This window comes from Osmerus eperlanus, chromosome 8 (assembly GCF_963692335.1).
Source record: "Osmerus eperlanus chromosome 8, fOsmEpe2.1, whole genome shotgun sequence".
NCBI lineage: Eukaryota > Metazoa > Chordata > Actinopteri > Osmeriformes > Osmeridae > Osmerus > Osmerus eperlanus.
The window spans coordinates 1,016,827-1,040,224 of record NC_085025.1 but is presented as its reverse complement, the minus strand read 5'-3'; the positions used below and the strand labels follow the sequence as shown (position 1 = coordinate 1,040,224).

Genomic DNA, 23,398 nt, shown 5'->3' with positions numbered 1-23,398 from the left:
GACTGTTGTATATTGTGTCACGAATTTTAATGTTTACATTGATTGCTCCAATAAAATTGTTACCAATATGCAAAATTGCTTCTTATGCGCCACTTTATGGATTATATAATTCTACCCGGAAGTGGGTAGTGTAGGAATTTCCGGTTACGTCAGCGTGTCTGGACTCCATTAGGGGGTTGCAGCTGTTTTGACAGAAACAACAACAAAAACGGGACGACTGACGGGGCTTCTACAGTGTCAGCGCGTTCAAGCCGGGTTACGAGGTCTGAATCCGGGGAGCTGAAACCTCCTTTCCCACCCGGGGCTTCGCCGGCTTCTAACCACGGCCGCTCTCGGTGAGGAAACTCTGGCCTCCGCTTCCTCCTCCTCCGACTCGGACACCGGCGGAGCGTCGCCGCCCCCGCGGAAGAAACACCGAGCCTCGGCGGCGGAGGGAGCAGGAGAGCCCGGGGCTTCAACAGTTGTGTTGGGCCTGTCTGGAGTTGTTCTTGGACTTGCTACATCTTCACTGCACTCTCAAGCCAGCTCTGCTATTCACTTTAACCGAAGCATCGTCAACAACCTTAGCAGCAACATGCAAGCAAACGGGGCAGGACAGGGACAGGAATCGTCGGACCTATCCTGTCTGAATAGCGCACAAAACGGGGAGTCGTCCTCTGCTGGTGGAACTCACTCCAACGGGCTGCTCTCCAGTACAAACAATGGGAATAATGTCGGTACCAATAACGGGGCCACCACCGGACCAAACTCCGGGACCTCGACCGCCTCCACAGCCTCGGGTTCTGGCTCGGAGGTCGGCTCCTTGAAAAAGAAGAAACGTCTTTCGCAGTCGGAGGAAGATGTCATCCGATTAATAGGACAGCATCTCCACGGTTTAGGGCTAAAGTAAGTTTACCGAATGTGTCATTCTAAGGGAAAGGTGCTTTGTGTCAAATCACATTAAATATCCTCAGCATATACATTATTATGGCAAAATCATTCATCAATAAGTGAACGAAAGCGCTCCTGCGTTTGACACAGACACAAACATGGGGGAGGGGTGGCAAGTTAGCTAGCCTCTAGCTAGCTGCACTAGCCAGCTAGTTTGAAGAAGAAGGGATCCATCTTGCACAATAACAGTGATAGCCTGCTAGCTAATGTCAGCTAGCTCCCCCACTAGCCTGCGTTAATGCGGGCCATAACGACATTTCTACATCGTAAAGACAATACATTTCATGTTTTGGATGACTATATAATGTATTCAGGTCTCAAGGTATTTCTAGTTGAGCCCAGAGAAAGCTGCAGAACTGTGTGCGTTGAGTATGATGCATTTAGACAGAATAACATAATTTACATCTATCAGCTAGCTAGCTAATCCAGCTAAAGATTGTGCAAAAACTGTAGTTATGTCTGAAAAGTAAAGGCATTTTAAATCGCCGTACCCTGTCACTGTTGTCATAGGGGAAATACGGACACTGTCTCGAAAAAAGAGTAGTTAGTTCGCAGTGTGAAGTGGAATGACTGCTGGATTGCGCAAAAGTGCGTTGGGAGAACAACAGGACGCTTCTTGACAGCGTCGATTTGTTTTTTGCCGAGTCTCCCATGTTTTCCTCGGTTTGCTTCTTCTGCTCGACTAACAGCAGAATCTAAGCGACTGAAAACGCCTCAATGAAAGTTGCAATGTTACATAGATGTTGACAACAAATCGGTTGATTTCATGTCCATTAGGTACACTAACCAGTTGTATCACAATTTTGATCATGAATGTAGGCTACTTTCCATTAGATAATCTCAATATATCACGTTTTAGCTGACAGTAATACAAAAAAAACATCCAATTCATATGATTTGTCTGTGTTCAGTAATGTCATTGTTGTTTAGGTGGCAAACGCGTCCATAATATACTGTGTTGGTCGTGGATGTGTGTTATGACATTTAACTAAATAGCCTAGCTATATCACACTGGCCTAGCATTAAAGACTGCCTCCCTGTGCTTGTCAGAACTGCTTCCCCGAATAGAGTAAGGTTTCATGGCGGCTCTGGAATGCGCTTCTAACCAGCTGTTTTAGATTAGAAACCTTGGTTGAATCTAATTATAGATAGCGACTGCCGAAAGCTGTATTTTAAACCTTCGACATCAGAACCTTGTCACTGTGAATTACTTGTCGTGTATCGTTCAATAGACGCCGTGTCGCACCATCCGTGTGTATCCGACACTGCCATTACACTGACACTCAAAGAAAGCCTTTCTCCGTATGTTTACATGGAGGGGGTAGTGGGCCGTTAGTTGGTGAGGAACTGACGCCCCTACATTCCAAATGTGGAAATGCACGCAAGCACCGTGCAGGACAGACAGCGAGTGCCGCTGAAATCCGGTGCTGCGCCACTCTTCTGATACCTGAGGATGATGTCATTCTGCCGAAGTGTCCGCACGCCCCTGTCTCTCTACAGACACATGCAGAGCACAGTTAAAGATCTACACATGTTTACACCCCTGGACTAGTGCTAGTCTGGCAGAAACACCTGCGTTGTTGGAGACACAGCAAACCTCTTTTGGCTCATTCTCTGAATGTTGCTGCATGTGTTCTGGATAAAAATATATTTTATGACAGTTCATTCAAGTGAAATGTGTTAATTTCTCATCCCATGTGAGACGAGCCAGTTACATCCAATTCTATAAGTATATGCAGACAGGTTCATTATGTGATGCTTCTGAATTTGTCAGTTTTAGCTAATGCACAACATGCATGTTCTTTTGGGTATCTTACACCTCTTTCTCTCTCTCTCTTTCTCCCCTCCTCTCCACCACCTCTCTCGCTCTCTGTCTTTCCCTCTGTCTCTCCCTTTCCCTTGTGTGTCTTCCTCCTCTCTCTCTCTCTCTCTCTCTCTCTCTCTCTCTCTCTCTCTCTCTCTCTCTCTCTCTCTCTCTCTCTCTCTCTCTCTCTCTCTCTCTCTCTCTCTCTCTCTCTCTCTCTTTCTTTCTGTCTCTCTCTTCCCTGCCTCCCCCTCTCTCCCTGTGTCTCCCCTGCCTCCCCTCCCAGTCAGACGGTGGACCTGCTGATGCAGGAGTCAGGCTGCAGACTTGAACACCCCTCAGCCACCAAGTTCCGCAGCCATGTGATGGAGGGGGAGTGGGACAAGGTGGGTCTGACCGAGGGTGAGAGCGGGAGGAGGGGGGGGGTGGAGGGAGAGAGAGGAGGGGAGGGGAGGGGGGGGGGTGGAGGGAGGGAGAGAGAGAGAGAGGGGGATATGTCAAATCAAACCTTTTCAGATGCTCTGTTGTGATAATAGCTAAAAGAAAACCGTTTACTAAATATTTCATCAAATAATTGTAATCAAAGTTCACTTTGCTTCTCTGATCCCAAACTGGTAAAATGGCACCATCTTTACTTCTAGATTTTTTTATATGCCACAATGTTCAATATTTCACAATACAACATCTTATCATGGTCATGCACACAATACATTCCTGCAAGATAGGAGCACAATACTGTAAATACCGTTTCTCTTTTTAATGCTAAATGAAAGTCCAGCCATTCAACTATTTCTTATGTTTCAGACTAAGAGCACGTCTATAGTATAACAGTTTTAAAGCAGCTGCTTGCTTGGCTGTGTCCAGTCACTCAGAATGTGCCAGCGGTTACTGTCTCTCCTCTCTATAAAGACACATATTTAAACTTACGCCAGTAACTAACAGTAACTAACAAACTGGGCTGGCATCGCAGGGCTGTCTCCATGCTTACAGGGTAACTAAGGTTACCGGCTGCCTTGTATTGATAACATGGGATATTTGCTTCTCTTTTTTTCCATAGAGGGAAAGTGCTGAACTGACTAACCACATGCCCCTCCTGTCTCTGTCTCTTTGTTTGTGTTCAGGCGGAGAATGATCTCAACGAGCTGAGGGCACTGATGCGCTCCCCCAACGCCATTGTGGTGAGTCCTGTTACCTGGGGGGCAGCCATGACGGGCGGGGGGGGGGGGGTCCTGGACGTGGCATCATGACAGCAAAACTGACTCTGTCCTGAAAGGCAGCTCCTGTGTGTGAACTCTAGAGTGTTCTGCAGAGGCCTGCTGACTGGAAATACAGGCTTTTGTTTCAGCCTGAAATGTGTCATAGATCAGCCGGAGATAGATCACCCTCTTGGTCTCTGGATGCCGGTAGCCATTTTGTTTTTAGTAGCACACGTCAGGTCTGAAGGGTTGTGAGTCCTTGTGACGTCAGGCACGATGTTTGTGAATGAAACGTGTCTGTGTGGTCAGCATCTGGGCCGACACTCCAGAATCTAGAGCTGACAGGAGCCAGGCTGGTTACCATGGTGTCTATATGGCTGGTTACCATGGTACTGGGACACAACCCACCACAGAATTTCTGATCCCAGAAACCATGGAGATGATGTCTGTCTTTCATAGTATGGGGGTTGGGGTGTTGCCGATAGCTGTGAAGAGGTCTGTCCTCACTGGACAGGACTTGTATGATCACGTGGCAACGCCTTTATCTGTTGCTTTTCTCCTCCTGCTACACTCCTCTATAATCACTACCACTCATCCCTCCTCTCCCCCCCAGCGTATGAAGTTCCTGCTGCTGCAGCAGAAGTACCTGGAGTACCTGGAGGACGGGAAGGTGCTGGAGGCACTGCAGGTGCTCAGGGCAGAGCTCACCCCCCTGAAGTACAACACAGACCGCATCCACGTCCTCAGCGGGTAACTCACACACACACACACACACACACACACACACGTATGAGCTACAGCTAGCATCAGCTACAGCTAGCATCAGCTACAGCTAGCATCAGTTCTAGGTATCAGGTGTCATCTAACGTGTGTGTGTGTGTGTTCAGGTACCTGATGTGCAGCCATGCGGAGGACCTGCGTGCCAAGGCAGAGTGGGAGGGCAAGGGCACAGCCTCCCGCTGCAGACTGCTGGACAAGCTACAGAGTAGGAGAACCACACACACACACACACACGTACACACACACATGTACCCCCACTCTGACACCCATGTCCCCCCCCTCTCCAGCGTACCTGCCCCCCTCGGTCATGCTGCCCCCCCGCAGACTGCAGACCCTGCTGCTGCAGGCGGTGGAGCTGCAGAGAGAGCGCTGTCTCTACCACAACACCAAGCTGGACAGCAGCATGGACTCTGTCTCCCTGCTGCTGGACCACACATGCTCACGGTCAGTACTCTGCACAGCCTCACTCACCTGGGACTGGGGGACAGGTTAGGACTAGAGGTTAGGGGTCAGGGGTAATGGCTAGAGGTTAGTTAGGAAGTCAACCTGTATAGAACTGTGTGTTTGATTCATGTCAGTGTGTGTGTGAGCCTGGAGACTGAGAGGGAGAGGAGGACATTCTGCCTCTCTGGTCTGTGACGGGTTTTTAACCAGCATCCACCTCTTCTTTCCAGTCCTCTGACCTTAGCTAACCTCCCTCTCTCGTGGTCGTGCTCCGCCTACAGGAAGCAGTTCCCCTGCTACACCCAGCAGATCCTGACGGAGCACTGTAACGAGGTGTGGTTCTGTAAGTTCTCCAACGACGGAACCAAGCTAGCCACCGGCTCCAAGGACACCACCGTCATCATCTGGCAGGTGGACCCTGTGAGTGGCACACACACACACACACACACACACACACACACATATATACACACACACACACACACACACACACACACACACACACACACACACACACACACACACATATACACAGGCAACTATGCACATAAGTACATAGGAACTCATTAAGACAGCATGACTGCTTGATGCTGAGGGCCTCTCCCCCCCTCCCAGGAGAACCACCAGGTTAAGCTGATGAGGACGCTGGAGGGCCATGCGTACGGGGTGTCCTACCTGGCCTGGAGCCCTGATGACGCCTACCTGATCGCCTGCGGCCCCGACGACTGCTCTGAGCTCTGGCTGTGGAGCGTCCAGGTAACCACAGCCCCTCAGGGGGTGGCTGTCTAAGTCTCATTTAAGTGACATGGAAAGATGTGATCTGTGTTGGGGTGGTGTTGGGATGGTGTTTGGGTGGTGTTGGGGTGGTGTTGGGGTGGTGTTGGGGTGGTGTTGGGGTGGTGTTGGGATGGTGATGGGGTGGTGTTTGGGTGGTGTTGGGATGGTGATGGGGTGGTGTTTGGGTGGTGTTGGGGTGGTGTTGGGATGGTGATGGGGTGGTGTTTGGGTGGTGTTGGGATGGTGATGGGGTGGTGTTTGGGTGGTGTTGGGGTGGTGTTGGGATGGTGTTGGGATGGTGTTGGGATGGTGTTGGGATGGTGTTGGGATGGTGTTGGGATGGTGTTGGGATGGTGTTTGGATGGTGTTGGGATGGTGTTGGGATGGTGTTGGGATGGTGTTTGGGTGGTGTTTGGGTGGTGTTTGGGTGGTGTTGGGATGGTGTTGGGGTGGTGTTGGGGTGGTGTTGGGCAGAGAATGTCTAATAAGGGGAGAACTGGAAACTGAACGAAAATCAGGCGAAAGAGACAAATTTAGCCGTTTAGCTCCATAGACTCCTATTCATTTTGCACTTGCCCGTGATCACCCCCAGTGGAACTGCAACCAAATTCGGTACAATGGGGCTTAATAGGGAGTGGACAGGCTCTCTGTAGACGGGCTCTGGTGTTGGGGTGGTGTTGGGGTGATCTGAGCTGTGCTCTGTCTCCCCCTGCTGGACAGACAGGAGAGCTGCGCACCAAGATGAGCCAGTCCCACGAGGATAGCCTGACCAGTGTGGCCTGGAACCCAGACGGCAAGCGCTTCGTCACCGGGGGCCAGAGAGGGCAGTTCTACCAGTGTGTGAGTATCAGAGAGGGCAGAGAGGAGGGGGTGGAGTCTGTGTGTTTAAGCTGCTTATAGATGGACTCCCCTCCTGGGGAGTCAGGTGGCTGAGCGGTGAGGGAATCGGGCTAGTAATCCAAAGGTTGCCAGTTCGATTCCCGGTCATGCAAAACTGACGTTGTGTCCTTGGGCAAGGCACTTCACCCTACTTGCCTCGGGGGAATGTCCCTGTACTTACTGTAAGTCGCTCTGGATAAGAGCGTCTGCTAAATGACTAAATGTAAATGTAGATGGAGAGATCCACCCACTTATTGATTATCCAGATGAACCTCATGACCCTCTTAAGACTGTTGGACTGTGTTCACGTGTGTGTTTACCTGCTTCCTGTTGAGACATGCACTGGTGTGTGTGTGTGTGTGTGTGTTTGAGAGAGCCTCACGCTGCCTGTGTGTCCAGGACCTGGATGGTAACCTGCTGGACTCGTGGGAGGGGGTGCGTGTGCAGTGTCTGTGGTGTCTGAGTGACGGGCGCACAGTCCTGGCCTCCGACACGCACCAGCGCATCCGAGGGTACAACTTTGAGGACCTGACCGACAGGAACATGTAAGAATGTCTCTCCAGCTCCACTCCCTGACACCCGTCCCTCCTCGCTACGCCCCGACACCCGTCCCTCCTCGCTACGCCCCGACACCCGTCCCTCCTCGCTACGCCCCGACACCCGTCCCTCCTCGCTACGCCCCGACACCCTCCACGCCCCGACACCCGTCCCTCCTCGCTACCCCCCGACACCCGTCCCTCCTCGCTACCCCCCGACACCCGTCCCTCCTCGCTACGCCCCGACACCCTCCACGCCCCGACACCCGTCCCTCCTCGCTACCCCCCGACACCCGTCCCTCCTCGCTACCCCCCGACACCCGTCCCTCCTCGCTACGCCCCGACACCCGTCCCTCCTCGCTACGCCCCGACACCCGTCCCTCCTCGCTACGCCCCGACACCCATCCCTCCTCGCTACGCCCCGACACCCTCCACGCCCCGACACCCGTCCCTCCTTGCTACGCCCCGACACCCGTCCCTCCTCGCTACGCCCCGACACCCGTCCCTCCTCGCTACGCCCCGACACCCTCCACGCCCCGACACCCGTCCTTCCTCGCTACGCCCCGACACCCGTCCCTCCTCGCTACGCCCCGACACCCGTCCCTCCTCGCTACGCCCCGACACCCGTCCCTCCTCGCTACGCCCCGACACCCTCCACGCCCCGACACCCGTCCCTCCTCGCTACGCCCCGACACCCGTCCCTCCTCGCTACGCCCCGACACCCGTCCCTCCTCGCTACGCCCCGACACCCGTCCCTCCTCGCTACGCCCCGACACCCGTCCCTCCTCGCTACGCCCCGACACCCTCCACGCCCCGACACCCGTCCCTCCTCGCTACGCCCCGACACCCGTCCCTTCTCGCTACGCCCCGACACCCTCCACGCCCCGACACCCGTCCCTCCTCGCTACGCCCCGACACCCGTCCCTTCTCGCTACGCCCCGACACCCTCCACGCCCCGACACCCGTCCCTCCTCGCTACGCCCCGACACCCTCCACGCCCCGACACCCGTCCCTCCTCGCTACGCCCCGACACGCTCAGCCACCTGACTCCCTGTTCAAATACCACAATGCAGAAAGTACAGCAGCAGATCCCAGAGTTCTGAGTGTTTTTCTGTGGTCAGAGCCAAGGAACGGTCTGTGTTTACCAGATACAACCATGAGGCATGTGTGTCAAAAACAACAGTGTAAAAGCGGTTGCTGTGCTCTGTGTGTGTTTCAGAGTTCAGGAGGACCATCCTATCATGTCTTTTACTGTTTCCAAGAACGGAAGATTAGCTTTGTTAAATGTAGCAACTCAGGTGAGACACAGTACTGGGACGCAAGCCTGTATGAGGTGGATGGATAATATGTGCTTGTTTGTTTATTTGTTTGTTTGCGTGTGTTGTTGTGTATGATATGGAAATTAGGAGTGTGTCGGAAGTGTGTGTGAGAAACAAGTATGTAGATTAGGTGTGTGTGCGTGATGGTAACTAACCTGCTCCCCCTCCCCCCTTCCCAGGGGGTGCACCTGTGGGACCTGCAGGACCGTGTGCTGGTGAGGAAGTACCAGGGTGTGACCCAGGGCTTCTACACCATCCACTCCTGCTTCGGGGGCCACAACGAGGACTTCATCGCCAGCGGGAGTGAAGGTGCACACATCAGAACCCAACTCTCACCACACTCACAGACAACATGCAGAGAACTCACTGCTTCTAGTGCAGAGAGATGGATTGGGTTTCACTCATCCTGTCTCTCTCCCTGTCTGTCTCCCCATCTCTGTCTCTCTCTGCCTGTCTCTTATCACTCATCCTGTCTCTCTCCCTGTCTGTCTCCCCATCTCTGTCTCTCTCTGCCTGTCTCTTATCACTCATCCTGTCTCTCTCCCTGTCTGTCTCCCCATCTCTGTCTCTCTCTGCCTGTCTCTTATCACTCATCCTGTCTCTCTCTCCCTCTATCTACCCTGCTGTGTGTCTCTCTTCGTACATCTCTCTGCCTGTCTCTTATCACTCATCCTGTCTCTCTCTCCCTCTATCTACCCTGCTGTGTGTCTCTCTTCGTACATCTCTCTGCCTGTCTCTTATCACTCATCCTGTCTCTCTCTCCCTCTATCTACCCTGCTGTGTGTCTCTCTTCGTACATCTCTCTGCCTGTCTCTTATCACTCATCCTGTCTCTCTCTCCCTCTATCTACCCTGCTGTGTGTCTCTCTTCGTACATCTCTCTACCTGTCTCTCCTCCCCCCAGACCACAAGGTTTACATCTGGCACCGCCGCAGTGAGCTGCCCATCGCTGAGCTGACGGGACACACGCGCACGGTCAACTGTGTGAGCTGGAACCCGGCCATCCCAGGGCTCATGGCCTCCGCCTCCGATGACGGCACCGTGCGCATCTGGGGCCCCGCCCCTTTCCTGGACACGCAGGAAGCTGACGGGCTCAACGGTGGGATCCCCGTGGCGTTAGCTTAGCATCGAGAGACGCAGTGGCGTTAGCTAAGCATCGAGAGACGCAGTGGCGTTACCTTAGCATCGAGAGACGCAGTGGCGTTACCTTAGCATCGAGAGATGCAGTGGCGTTACCTTAGCATCGAGAGACGCAGTGGCGTTACCTTAGCATCGAGAGATGCAGTGGCGTTAGCTTAGCATCGAGAGAAGCAGTGGCGTTACCTTAGCATCGAGAGATGCAGTGGCGTTAGCTTAGCATCGAGAGAAGCAGTGGCGTTAGCTTAGCATCGACAGACGCATACCAGTGCTGGCTTATGTACAATCTGGATGGAAAGGCTGCTACAGAATTTAACTAATGATGCCTTTAGTATTTGTATTGACCGTTCATCTCCATATGTGGTCTTGTCTCCTCAGAGAACTGCAGTAACATGGACAGTTGATGGTGACTTTTGGACAGAAGACTCCTTCACTTCAACAACAATGACAGAAACACAAACATCCCAACTAGCAACAAAATCCAACAAGAGAAAAAACAACCAAGTAAAAAAAGACAAACAGATACGCAAAGTAGTTGAGTCTTTTGACCTGGAGAAACTGTGGAGGTGAGGGTGAAAGCACTCTTAGACAAGCAGGGTGTTCATCCTGAACCAGCCCCCCCCCCCTGGACCCCTCCACGACACCAGGACCCCCCTCCCACATTCAGCCTCGCCGGCCTCCCTCTCCTCCCCCACCCGGCCCTCTGGCTCCAGCTGCTCCAGGGACTGTCCTCTCCAACCTGTCCCTGCAGACGCATCTCTTTTCCAGGCCTCAAGGCCAGCGTCCTCCCCCTGATCCACCTCCCCGCGCCCATCTCACACCTGCTGTCTGCAGAGCATCTCTCTCACCTGCCTGTGTGTGTGTCGGGGGGGGGGGGCTGGTGGAAGGGGAAAATAGCAGACTTCGCTCGATTTGTTTTCCATCATCTTCCTCCTTTCTTTGCACCTAAGTTATCGAATGAAGGCTGGTAATCATCCACACTCACCCGATCTACGTAGTGAAAACGAGAAGGGCCATGCTTGCGTTGAGTTGCTGGGTGACAATCGTAGTGTTGTTATCCTTGCACATGTGCATTCTGGGGCTGTGGAGGGCTTCAGTGTGAAAGTAGAAAACACTCTCCCGAAAAAACAAAACAAAAATGAGCTCTTTTTATCCAGTTTCCTCCTGTGTCTCTCAAGCCCCTGTTGCCCTGGCGACTGCCCAGCTCATAACTTCACCTTAGAGGGTCAGGGGCCAGCGTTACCTGAGAGGTCCAGGGCCGTGAGGGGTGAAAAGTACCCCCCCCCCCCCCCCCCCAGTAGAGGAGTGAAAAGTGCTTATTTTTTTAGTGCACTAAAGACTGTGTGTGTGTGTGTGTGTGTGCTTGGGTGGAACGTCTGACCACAGGTGCATGCATGCCTGTGTTGGTGTGTTATTTCATGTGTGTGTGTGTGTTCAGGTCTCACCAGCATCACATGACCCATGCCCCCTCGTCCTCCCGAGAGATTCTAACCCCCCCGAGACAGAGCCTCATCCCCATAGCAACCTCCGTCTGTGGAAACACACTTCAGATCCAGTTTGTAAAAAAACTTTTATTTTATTTTTATCTGGGGGTTTTCATTTTACATTTGACTTTTATACTTCTCCTTACCACAGCATTCAGATAGCACTGCAGGATTGGCATTGATAGATTTTTGTGGGGAGACAGGAAATAATACAATGAAAAGCTAAATGACCTCGGTTTCTAAAAGCTGTAAGCTCTCGTGTTGAGCAACCAGTCATTTCATAAGTGGAGTGGATTGTAATGTTGTAGATGGAAGGCTACTGTTTGGCTGGGCAGTGAAGGAAGAGACACACACACACACACACAGCCTAGCCCCAGCACACACACACACACACGGCCTAGCCCCAGCACACACACACACACACACGGCCTAGCCCCAGCACACACACACACATTATCCTCAGCACGCGTGCGCACATACACCTACTCAGAGTGTGTATGCAACCTAGCAGCACTTTGAGGTCTATTGTCATGGCTCAGCTGCTTCTGATACAAAGGCCCAATCCCAAAACAAGCCCTGGCACCTTCCCCATGCCGACCAGGGGCACTGCTGGGCTGTCAGCTCAGTGCAGTCAGGAGACTAGGTTTATATTGGAACAGATGCCCACACTGGTCTAGTAGCTTCCTATGCAGTTACATGCTCTCGTTACGCTTCAAACACACACAGAGGGTGGGGCTCCATGTTACAGTCATTCCTCCTGCACTCTAGCCAAGCCCATCTGGCCGTGGTCAAGTTCACCTCACAATGCTTCTTCCTGCCCTGTTCAGGGTGTGTCATGATTATTTGCTACAGACTGATAAAAAAAAATGTTTAAAAATAATGCTTTTCTGTCTGTTTTTATTGAATTTTGTTACTTGTTCTTTTTTCTCATTATATCATTTTTTGGGTTGACTTCTCCCTGTATTATCATATTAAAATATAACCAGACAACTGGAGTCCTCCTTATTTTATAATCATTTGTAATCCCTCTTAACTATTTGTTTTTATTTTCTTCCTTTGGGTCTATTTTCGGGTTGCTTTTTTATTTGTATTTAAATTGTTTACGTTCTCCACTACTTTAAAATCCTACTAGTGAATATGCACAGGAACACCCATGCCAATACGAGAGGGAGGAGTCTGGGAGTGTGTTATCTTCAATCAGGAACTACCCACCCCTCGCCTTTAACAAGAGACACCTTGTGAGCAGAGCTTGTTCTTGCATGTCTGTGTAATAGACTGAAATCTCTTTATGTGCCACTGTTGGTTACCAGTTCCACCCTTAACTGAAAACCAAAACACTTGATAAACACAGTAGTGGTTCTATGGGTGTTGTATAAGTTGTGTGTGTGTGTCACGTTCTGTTTCTCACTTGCTAGACCCCCCCCCCCTCCTCTTTGGAGCGTTGAATGAACTTGCGACCCCCACAACACGGACCCTCCCATGTCTGAACTTGCGACCCCCTCAACACAGACCCTCCCATGTCTGAAGACGCCGAGCAAATCGAAAAGTGAAGATAAAACGCCAGAAGCTTTTCACCCTTTTCTAACTCACCAGTGACGAACACTGCTGTGTCTGTATGCAACTTGGTGTCTGTTCCTCTGTTTCACTTTACTGGGGCTAAGCTGGTGATGTAAGTTTCCTTTATCGCTAGAGGTGGGGGGCTGGAGGTGGCACGGGCTTCTCACAGCAGAAGAAGAGTTCTGGGGAGTGTAGGGAGGGGGGGGGGGTGACAGGGGACCTGTTTGCGTTTAATGTGTTATTTACAAAGTGATTGTACTGTTTTGTATTGTTGTGTAGGAGAAGTGTTATGTATGTATATTTTCAATAAAGCTTTCAGGGTTTTGAAAAGAGCTGTGGCCCATGAGGATGTCCAGGGGTTTGATGCCAGAAGTGAGCTCAACTCAGCACCCCTAAACTACCCCTGCCCTGAACCACCCCTACACTGGTGTAAACTACCCCTACACTGCCCTAAACTACCCCTGCCCTGAACCACCCCTACCCTGCCCTAAACTACCTCCCTGAACCACCCCTACCCTGCCCTAAACTACCCCTGCCCTGAACCACCCCTACCCTGCCCTAAACTACCCCTGCCCTGAACCACCCCTACCCTGCCCTAAACTACCCCTGCCCTGAACCACCCCTACCCTGCCCTAAACTACCCCTGCCCTGAACCACCCCTACCCTGCCCTAAACTACCCCTGCCCTGAACCACCCCTACACTGGTGTAAACTACCCCTACCCTGCCCTAAACTACCCCTGCCCTGAACCACCCCTACCCTGCCCTAAACTACCCCTGCCCTGAACCACCCCTACCCTGCCCTAAACTACCCCTGCCCTGAACCACCCCTACACTAGTATAAACTACCCCTACACTACCCTAAACTACTCCTAACTACCCCTACCACACCCTACTCTACCCCTACCATAACTCTACCCTTAACTTACACTACCCATACCCTACTCTGCTCTATCCTGCTCTGCATGGATTTACACTACCAGTACCCTAACCATACTGACTAGTGGAGAGGGTGATTGTGTAAAAGTTATTTACAATTAAAATCTTTGGTGATGGAGGAGAGCTTTTATAAGTTGGTGAAAATAGTCCACTTTAAAAAAAATATATATATATATTCCGGATTAAAAAGAATGTATTCACGTTAAGAAACATTTTCTGTATTGAAGATGTTAGGATTTATGGCATCTGTTTTGCTCTACAGGGAATGGGAGGGATTCTCGCAAGTCAAGTCATTTTGAAGGATCCGCCCCCTTTTTGCTCTCCGCTGTTTTCCGTTTTCTAGTCCAACACCGATGAACAACACCCTCTAGCAGCTGAACGGGGAGGAAAAAATCCAACGGTGTCCTACGGCAGTCATGGCGGCGCCGTTAGCCCACTTCGATGAGGACTGGCAAGATTTTAACGAATTCAAGCCAGTGACCGATTCTCCAAACCGACTGGATCTTCTGAACTCGAACACCGGCGACTCGTCGTCGGGCCTGGAAGATTTGTCCGACCTGGACAACAGCTTCTCCGGGGAAATTTGCAGCTTCAAATCGATGGAAGACCTTGTCCATGACTTCGATGAAAAGCTGAACGTGTGCTTCCGAAATTACAACACTAAAACCGAAAACATAGCCCCCATTAAACCTATAGCGGAAGACACTTTCCTGAAAGATGACGAGTAAGTAAATGAAGTATTACTACTTTCTGTTTGTAGAGCTATACTAGCTAACTAGCAATCTGTGTTGTGCAAACAGTTGAAGTAAGAATAAAATAAGAGTTGCTAGCATGCTAGTGCTAGCTGTGTCCCGGAAAAAATCCTGGAATGGATTCGCTACATAAAATGGTATTCCAGTCAAATACATTAGCCTACAAGTGGCACAGACTATAAACCGCAACATTCCATTATCTGCCATTATTTATTTATTTATTCTTTAAATAAGTTATAATCAAAGTTGAGTACCCTAGCCAGCTAGCCTAACTCTTTGCTGCAAAATTTGCATGAATGTCGTGTTATTCCAGAGGTTCTAGTAGCCACCACTCCATCTTTCCAATCACTCCGTTATAGCTGGAAGCGAACACTGCATTTAGTTTGCATAAATTGCGTATAGCTCTCCATGAACAAATACGTAAATGGCTGACCTCAGAGTTGCGTGGACTAGCGGTGATGTGGGGGTAATTTCGGTGGAGTCTAGTGGTGATGTGGGGGTAATTTCGGTGGAGTTTAAACGGAGTTGACACCAGATGGTCTCCCTGTAAATGCACAACACTGGGACGAACGTCAGTCACTTTTACTGTGACTGTAGTGAAAGTAGATAGTCCCTCACTCGTGAGGACTTGCGTTACCGCCAGGGTATCAGAGATGTTCTGTAGAGCCCAGTAGTTTGGGAACAGTTCACGTGTTTAACGTTGAGTTACAGCTGTAATCATTGACCCATGGATGATGTACACGTTGTTAGATCGTGTCTATCTATTTAGGTCTCTTTCTGGAATCTTAACATTACATTTATATATTTTTCATTTAGCAGACACTATTACCCACGGCAACATACAAATAGTTCATACAAAAAGTCCAGCAGATCAAGGATCAGGAGAGCGTTTAAACAGTATTTTGGTGGTGAGAGTCAAGGACGTGTAGAATAACCGTGTATGTTGCCCCGAGCATGGGCTGTGACAGTATGTAGGACTCTGGGCTGGGATTCTTCATCAGACTGTAGCGTGTCATAAAATGGCCTCCTGAAATGTCAGCGCCAAGTGGAAACACAGTCAACTGTGATCATACAGAAGCATGTGCTGAAGTAGGACGATCACAAACACAGAGCAGCATTCACACAGACACACCATCATAGACATACAAACCAAACCTACTGTAGTGAAGGAGTTTATGGGTCGCTCTTGGGGAGGGGGACGTGAGCCTGTAGCGGGCAGCTCTCAGGGGGAGCAGTGAAGCGAAGGCCTTTCTGAAACGATGAGCTTCATCTCTGCACGTGACTGAGCTCCTAATGAGACCTCCAGTCCCCTCCTAGGGAGGAGGGGAGGGAGAGAGAGATGTTCAGATGTGTATGTGAGAGAGAGAGATGTTAGGCATATAGTGCGTGTGTGTGAGAACAGGAAGGGTTCTCGTCGACGTCTTCATAAAGGAAGTGTCTGACCAGGCTGGGCCTTCAGGCTGGGTGATCTGTCAGCCCGGGTGAACCTGAGCTATAAGGAAAGCATGTGTTCAGAACACCCCCCCCCCCCCCAAGCTGTGTGTGTTTTCAGAACACACCCCCAAGCTGTGTGTGTGTGACAGGGATGTTGGTGAACGAGAGTGTAAGAGACTTCAGAGGGACAGTCAGATGTGTGTGTGTGTGTGTGTGAGCAGCCATCTTTGATTGGAAGTGTTTTTGACACACAGGCTCACAGGGTCTGTCCTCACAGGGTCTGTCCTCACAGGGTCTGTCCTCACAGGGTCTGTCCTCACAGGGTCTGTCCTCACAGGGTCTGTCCTCACAGGGTCTGTCCTCACAGGGTCTGTCCTCACAGGGTCTGTCCTCACAGTGTCCGCAGTACAAGGGTCAGGAACACACACACACAGGCTCGTACTCTTATCTTACACACAGGCCCATTTTCACATTTAGCAGGAGAGTGGACGGTAGTGAGAGAGAGATCTGCATTTAGTCTGAGCAAAGACTTCTAGTATCACCTGTCATCCCTGCTGATCCCTCTGCCTCCTCTCTCTACTCCATCTCCTCCCTCTCTCTTCCTCCCTCTCTCCTCCTCCCTCTCTCCTCCTCTTCCAGGGTGTGGAACGCGCTGACTGATAACTATGGCAACGTGATGCCTGTGGACTGGAGGACATCTCACACACGCTCTCTCCATCTCCCCACACTCAACCTGAGAGACCAGCAGGTACGGATCACACACACACACATTGCTTCCAAGCCACAGTACACTCACAACATTCAGCACCTGTTGGTTAGGTCATCAGTCTAGCATGTTCTCGTCAGGTACAGCAGCAGGAGAGCTGTCCTCTGGAGCTGTCTGATGATGAGGATCTGAGGGAGCAGATGGACATGCACTCCATCATCGTGTCCTGCATCAGCAACGAGCCCCTCTTCACTGCTGAGCAGGTACACACGCACAGCAGAATCAGAATGGGTTTTTATTCGCCATGAAAGTTTGCACAGACAAGGCAGGAAGGGCCTACTGAGGCAGCCACACTCACACACACTCTCATGGGGCTCCCATATGCTCATCTCTGTGTGTGTGTGTGTGTGTGTGTCCAGGTGATGGAGGAGATTGAGGAGATCATGCAGGAGTCTCCAGACATGGAGGATGAGAGCCAGACCCTCCCCCCTGAACTGAGCCTGCTCACCCACCCTAGCTCCAGCTACCTTCTCCGTGAGCACCACCACAGTGTGTGTGTTGGTGTCTTACAGCAGCCTGTGCTTCCTCTGAATATAAACACGTTCCCAGCCTCTTATCCCTGGGAGTGTGGCATGCACAGGATCGTGACGTAACCACGCACAACCACTGCTGCTCCAAACCTTACATAACCTCACACACACCACCTGCTAAAGGCACAGTTCACTCAAAACCATCATCAAAATTTAGCAGACTATTACCCAAAGGGATACAGATTTTGATTAAACTCCTTTATGCAGTTAATTATCTAACACTGAGCCATACCACCCAAGCAAAAGTTTTACCAGCCATCCTGCCCTACTGTGTCTGGTAGTGTGTATCCAGGACCTTGGCCCCTACTGGTTGATTGTGAGTCACCTCAGGGTCCTAGACTTTGCCCCTGTCCTGTCTTCTATAATATTTCACTTAAAACATCCCTCCTTATCTGATTAGTCCCTTCTTAACCGTGGCAAAAGACTGGCAGTGTCTTTCATTTACAGATTATTAATGTTGTGTGTGATTGGGGATGTATAAAAGGCTAGTTTCAGGGTAACCCCTCTCTCTCTTTCCCCCCAGGACTGAGGCAGCTATCGGTGCCTGCGCTGACGGAGGCCCTGGAGGAGGTGGAGAGGCAGATCAGGGGCTACAGCGAGGAGCTGATCCAGCAGCTGGCTCTGAGAGACGAGCTGGACTTTGAGAAGGAGGTGAAGAACGGCTTCATCTCTCTGCTGATCGAGGTGCAGAACAGGCAGAAGGAGCTGCGGGAGCAGAGGAGGAAGATCCGCCCCAACGGGGCCCGCGCCCACCGCACACACGTACCGGGGACGGTGAGGCCAAACACACACGCACACACCATACGTACACACACACCATACGTACACACCCACCATACGTACACACACACCATACGTACACACACTCAAGTGCATGTTGATGCATGCTGGGAGATATTAACTTCACAGTTGCATGTTTGAATCGAGCCACAAAGCCTTCTCCTGCTATTCTGGTCTGTTACTTTTACTGCTTATCTCTCTCTTATGCTCTCTCCATCCCTCTCTCCCTTCCTCCCTCTCTCCCTCTCTCCCTTCCTCCCTCCTTGTCTCTCTCTCTCCCTACATCCCTCCCTCTCTCTCCCTCCCTCTCATAGCTCTTCACTATAGAGGGACTCTCCTCTGTCATTCAAAATGGCCTCCGTCAAACTTTCAGCACAAAAGGAGGGGACAAGCAGGTGCCTGTCTCTCTCTCTCCTATCTCCTTCTCTCTCCTCTGGTTCTCTGTTCTGTTCTTCACTGACTCTTGGTTCTTTGTGTTTGCAGCTGCTGTTTCCTGAGTTTCTTTAGTTTGGTTCCCTTCTGATTTTTTCCTTTTCCCCATTTTGTTCTTTTCTCTCAGTAGTGTGATGGCATTTTTTGATATAGTTACTAAGAATGTATTTTTAATAGACTGAGGTTGTGTTTAAACAAATGGATGTTGCAGTTGGTCTTAAGGTATTTATGGTGTTGGTTTATGATGCCTGATTGAGAAGCTAGGGGCACGGAGGTTGGGGGATGTTTGAGTTCTGTGGCCTAAAGGGAGATGGATAGATGGATCAGTTGATCTAGCAGCTCTGACCTTTTGGCCGAGGAGATTGTGTCCTGTGTCCTGTTTGTTTCATTAAGGGTATCTTTAGTGTCCTCATTTAGAGAAAGAGCCGTGACATCAAAAGACTTTGGTCACTTGACCTGGGGGGTTATATTGTCTTAACTGTCACTGACCAGTGTTAGCCAATCACAGAGACCACTGCATTGATGAATTGAACATTTATTAGGGGATCTGTTTTAAGTGTATAAAAGCACAAGCTTTATGATTGTTCTTTATCACTCTTGCGAACGACCTGTGGCTAGCACCTCCTTCGTAATGACTGATCAGCAAAGCTTTGTTTAATATTACGTAATTGTATAATCTAAATAAATTGTAATAAACCCACATCTCTTGACAACTCAGATCTACACAGTGCCACTTGAATTTCCACCTTTACAGTAGACCCTCTGGTGAACTGTTACAGCTCCGTTTAATCTGCTAGTTTATCTCTCTTTATCTGTTTTCTGCTTTGTCCTGTTTTATTCATTTGCTGTTTGTGAACACACCGCTGTGCTGTGTGATTGGCTGAATGTAGTTTGGGTTTTCTGACCCCCCCCCTGTCTCACAAACAGCCAGGATGATGTCAATCTCGTTTTATCTTTTTTGTGTCGGCATGCCATGTCAACTCTTCACTTCCTGATTCAGCATTTTAAAATGTCATGTTTATCCTCTCCCCTCTTGATATGTATCTGTCTCTCTCTCTCTGTGTGTGTCTGCTGTCTCTCTCTCAGTACCTGACCACAGTGATCCCCTATGAGAGGAAGGCTTGCTCGGTGGAAGACCTCCAGATCCTCACCAAGAGTGAGTTCCCCTTCTGGTTTAGGATCAGACATCTTCCACATCCAGCTCACCCCTGGATGTTGTGTTTATCATGCGTGTTTGTTTCCTCAGTCCTGCACGCTATGAGAGATGACAGCGACAAGGTGCCCAGTCTGCTAACAGACTACATTCTGAAAGGTAACATTCACATGCACACACACACACAATGTCTTTACATGAGCCCAGCTGTTGCTGAAGGGCAGTGGAACCTCTCCATCAGCCTTCACTAATCTGAGGCCAGGGATGAGGATACGTGTGTGTGTGCGGGTTGACGTACCGGCCAGGCAGCGCACACACTCAGTGTCTGTCACTCTGCCCCCTGGTGTTTGATTGGGGGGGGGGGGTATTACAGCCTGGCCTCATTTAAGGAGGTCTTTATTCACTGATACATGATGACTAACATACCTACAGTACAAGGCATTAATACCACTACTGTAGTTCTACTAGAACCACTGTAACACTACTAGCACTACTGCTAACCTACCAGTGGTTTTGTGCTTTCCTCTTTGACGTGTGAACTTGTTTCTCATCTCTGCTGCGTTCTCTTACTAGCTCTGGTATAGGAGCAATGGACCTGGAGGTTTGTGAGGCAAACACACACACAGACGCACACACACTCCCACCCACACACGTGCATACACACTCACGCACACACTCAAACACACACCTACTGACAAAGACACTTACTCACACACACCTACTCACAAGATGAACCCTTTCCACAAGACTCCTTCCGGAAGCTTTCCTCGCAGGCTCGGACTGTAGTGCCCCATGCTGTGCTTGTGGTTTGATCATGCTCACTCGCTCACTCTCTCTCTCTCACCTCACCCCCGCCCCCCCACCACCCCGTCTGCGAGCTTATAGTTTCATTAAGCTGTCCGTGTCAGTGCTGCTCACCAGAACTAATCAGCATCTTCGCTCTCTCCTCCTCAACCCTCTCTCTCTTCCTGACCCCTCTCTCTTCCTCACCCCTCTCTCTCCTCCTGTGTGACTGTGTGGATCGTGTTGTGAGTGACTCAGTTTCTCTGCTTGTCTCCGCAGTTCTGTGCCCTACTTAAACCCATACAAGTTCCAAAACCTTCTAGAAGTCACCAATGGAACACGCCAAGCGTTGGGACGTTCTGGAACACTCCCATGAATTAAGCCCCTCCCCTTCCTGTAGTACAACGGCTTTTTCCTGAGGCTGTTTTCTCCTCGACGCCCTCGAGTGTTGAGATTTTAACGTGTGATATTTTAGCTGATTGACTGCCTATACCCTTTTCCAATCTTAAGCGTGTTTTAATGTTTAAGTGTGACTATCGCTTGTTAGTTTGTACGTTGTCTCTGCATGTTAGGTTTTCTTTATTAGCAGTATTACTCATTGCAACCTGCACTCTGATAGGCCATTTGCCATGACAGGATGCTGTAGTGACTTTAGCTGTGTTCGACTTCATGCAGCACCGGCGGCGCCGACAGCCGGCTGCAGCCAGCTGACTTGAAGCTAAGAATGCCATTGGCAGCTTCAAGTCAGCCGGGCTGCAGGCGACGCCAGCGCTGCATGAAGTCGAACGCACCTTTTGTGTCTCAGTGGGCAGGATCAGTTGTGGGAACCAATTGGAGCTTGGCTCCTTCAATCAGAGAGCACCCATTGGTTCATAGCAGTAGATGATGGACAGCTCTGGCAGTCAGCTGACATCTCGTTTTCCTAAAAGAGGAATGTTACAACCTTCTATCACATCGTCAATATAGCGTTGCACCTGTTTTCCATGCTGCTTTATACTCAAAGTGTAGGTACACAAACATTAGAAGAAAAACAAACATATATTGTATATACTTATGATCTTAAAATTGCACAGTTTGGAAACACTTTTTTGATAATTTCTTAATAAAAGGGACAGGAAATGTAGGGACTGAAGTGGAATGTGTAGAGGATGTTGTTGCTGGAAAGAGGTGGTTTAGAGATTAGAGGCTGTGATGAATGTTAGTCTGAGAGGATGTTAGTCTGAGAGGATGTTAGTCTGAGAGGATGTTAGTCTGAGAGGATGTTGCTGAGCAGTGACCAGGTCTGGTGACCAGAGCCCAGCATCATGCTGAGACAACAGCTGTAGTGATAAATCAGTCTACAGGAGATCACTAGTCTGACGAAGAATGAGACTGAAGGTTGATATCGTGGAAGATTTATCATTTGCTGCTCAACGTACATCCATGTTTTTATATAGTGATGAAGCATCACTACTACATCAGTACAGTGTGGGACTATCAGACACTAACAACACATCTATCATCGAGAGTGTGCACTGATGTGCTTTTATACACACATGTATGCACATACACATGCATACTTATACACACACACACCCTAGATGCATCTAGGCATACATACATACACGCACATGTACACACCACACGTCCTAGATGCCCCTACCTACCCTCAGGTACTTGGTCAGGCCGCATCCATGTGACCCTGAACCGCCATCACTAAGGATGATGATGAACAATCTCAGTGTAGTGCAGACTATAGCACCGTTCTTCAACCAGACTCCTGTTGTGCTGGTTCTCCTGGCTGAGTTTCTCGTGTTACTTCAATATTAGTTGACGTTAGTTGATGTTGTATCTGTTAGCCTGCTACTCTTTGTCTAAAGACCGTAAACTGAATCCTCATCCCTAAATCTTCAGTAGCTGAAGCTACATTTGTGGTACCTCCAACATGCTAGTGTTGTAGGCTACCCTATAAGGACTAATTTAGTGGTTGTGATGTGATATCAGTAAGCAGATGTAGCGGTGTAGTGATGCTAGCATTGTTGTGGCGCTACTAGATACAGCGTTTAGTAGCATCGGGAGATGTTTTCGTACTTTAACAGATCATGGTAGATTAACCCAATTTAAGGGATTCCTAAAGTTGGCATTTAGAGTGTTTGGGATGTAGCCAAAGGACCATATAGTCTATGTGTGTGCGAATTCTTTGAGGAGTTATTGACCAACAGGGAAAGTAGTGAATATGCCTCGTAAACTTCCGTAATTGAAACCAGCCAGCCAGTAGTTTGTGTATAGGTTCATGTTGGTAGATAATCGTCTCGTAAGTTGTAGACACCTTTTAAAAGCATTCAACACCCGGATGGGCTGCATGCACTTTACAGCTGCAAACATATTTAGAGATTGACACCTGAATATATGAATTGTATCACACTAGACGGGCTATATATCGGATATATACAGTATCCACGGGCAGCGAACCATTTGTTCATGTTTAAAAAAAACAAATAGTCGAACTGAAATGTGTTCCAGGATTTTCAGTTTTTTCCTCGTCCCTGCTGCTTGGTAGGAGGACGGTTGCTAGGTGTCATTGTTAAGGAAGTGGTTCAGGTTACAGACTGAGACTAAGCCCCGCCCCTTCCGGCCTGGTCTTTTTAGCAGACATATCAGCATATTCATGCTTAACAAGAGATTTATATTTATATAGAAACTCACAACGAATAAGGCTGCCTTTCTAAACGCCTGACATTTTTGTATATTGAATCGACTTGATTATTTTTAATGCTAAAATAGTTGTTCCCCCATTTTGGGTTTTTCTGTTTTCTGTTATCCTTGTCATGTGATGTGTACTTAAGTACATTAATTTATTAAGAAAATGTTTGTTTTGTAACCGTATTATCAATTGTAGTGGTACATGTGTTTTGTGCCAGAATTGAATTGCTGCGAATTTCAAATAAATCCATATGTTGACTACTTGTGTTAGTGTTATTTATTTTATTTATTTATTGGCTTCATTTAT

The 23,398-nt window shown here is 49.6% G+C and overlaps 2 protein-coding genes across 5 annotated transcripts; both read left to right on the top strand.

Moving 5' to 3' along the window:
• The first annotated feature begins 139 nt into the window (after window positions 1–139).
• Window positions 140–12,275, top strand: wdr26b (WD repeat domain 26b). 2 transcript variants are annotated; one of them, XM_062466917.1, is made up of 14 exons: window positions 140–885; window positions 3,021–3,120; window positions 3,856–3,912; window positions 4,544–4,680; window positions 4,818–4,915; window positions 4,998–5,154; window positions 5,436–5,574; window positions 5,770–5,910; window positions 6,652–6,771; window positions 7,210–7,355; window positions 8,566–8,644; window positions 8,845–8,974; window positions 9,569–9,763; window positions 10,180–12,275. In XM_062466917.1, exons 1-14 carry the CDS (start codon window positions 575–577, stop codon window positions 10,203–10,205), a joined length of 1,836 nt encoding a protein of 611 aa, XP_062322901.1. In that variant the 5' UTR covers window positions 140–574; the 3' UTR covers window positions 10,206–12,275. The 2 variants fall into 2 exon arrangements, with proteins under 2 accessions (XP_062322901.1, XP_062322900.1); XM_062466916.1 differs by having other exon boundaries at window positions 5,385–5,574.
• Window positions 12,276–14,113: 1,838 nt separating this feature from the next.
• On the top strand, window positions 14,114–23,352 carry fez2b (fasciculation and elongation protein zeta 2b). 3 transcript variants are annotated; one of them, XM_062467331.1, is made up of 10 exons: window positions 14,114–14,503; window positions 16,605–16,713; window positions 16,812–16,934; window positions 17,091–17,205; window positions 17,785–18,035; window positions 18,356–18,436; window positions 19,560–19,629; window positions 19,720–19,785; window positions 20,200–20,227; window positions 20,689–23,352. In XM_062467331.1, the coding sequence occupies exons 1-9, from the start codon at window positions 14,196–14,198 to the stop codon at window positions 20,208–20,210; spliced, it is 1,134 nt and encodes a 377-aa protein (XP_062323315.1). In that variant the 5' UTR covers window positions 14,114–14,195; the 3' UTR covers window positions 20,211–20,227; window positions 20,689–23,352. The 3 variants fall into 3 exon arrangements, with proteins under 3 accessions (XP_062323315.1, XP_062323314.1, XP_062323316.1); XM_062467330.1 differs by lacking the exon at window positions 20,200–20,227; XM_062467332.1 differs by lacking the exons at window positions 18,356–18,436; window positions 20,200–20,227.
• Window positions 23,353–23,398: the final 46 nt, after the last annotated feature.

What these genes read in the sequence shown, in the direction of transcription:
- wdr26b (XM_062466916.1), top strand. Translation starts at nt 575, where the DNA reads ATGCAAGCAAACGGGGCAGGACAGGGACAGGAATCGTCGGACCTATCC. An exon ending in TCTGGCTGTGGAGCGTCCAG is followed by an intron (nt 5,911 to 6,651) that starts GTAACCACAGCC and finishes CCTGCTGGACAG; the next exon opens with ACAGGAGAGCTGCGCACCAA. An exon ending in GACCTGACCGACAGGAACAT is followed by an intron (nt 7,356 to 8,565) that starts GTAAGAATGTCT and finishes TGTGTGTTTCAG; the next exon opens with AGTTCAGGAGGACCATCCTA.
- fez2b (XM_062467330.1), top strand. Translation starts at nt 14,196, where the DNA reads ATGGCGGCGCCGTTAGCCCACTTCGATGAGGACTGGCAAGATTTTAAC. An exon ending in ACTTTCCTGAAAGATGACGA is followed by an intron (nt 14,504 to 16,604) that starts GTAAGTAAATGA and finishes CTCCTCTTCCAG; the next exon opens with GGTGTGGAACGCGCTGACTG. An exon ending in CCTCCAGATCCTCACCAAGA is followed by an intron (nt 19,630 to 19,719) that starts GTGAGTTCCCCT and finishes TTGTTTCCTCAG; the next exon opens with TCCTGCACGCTATGAGAGAT.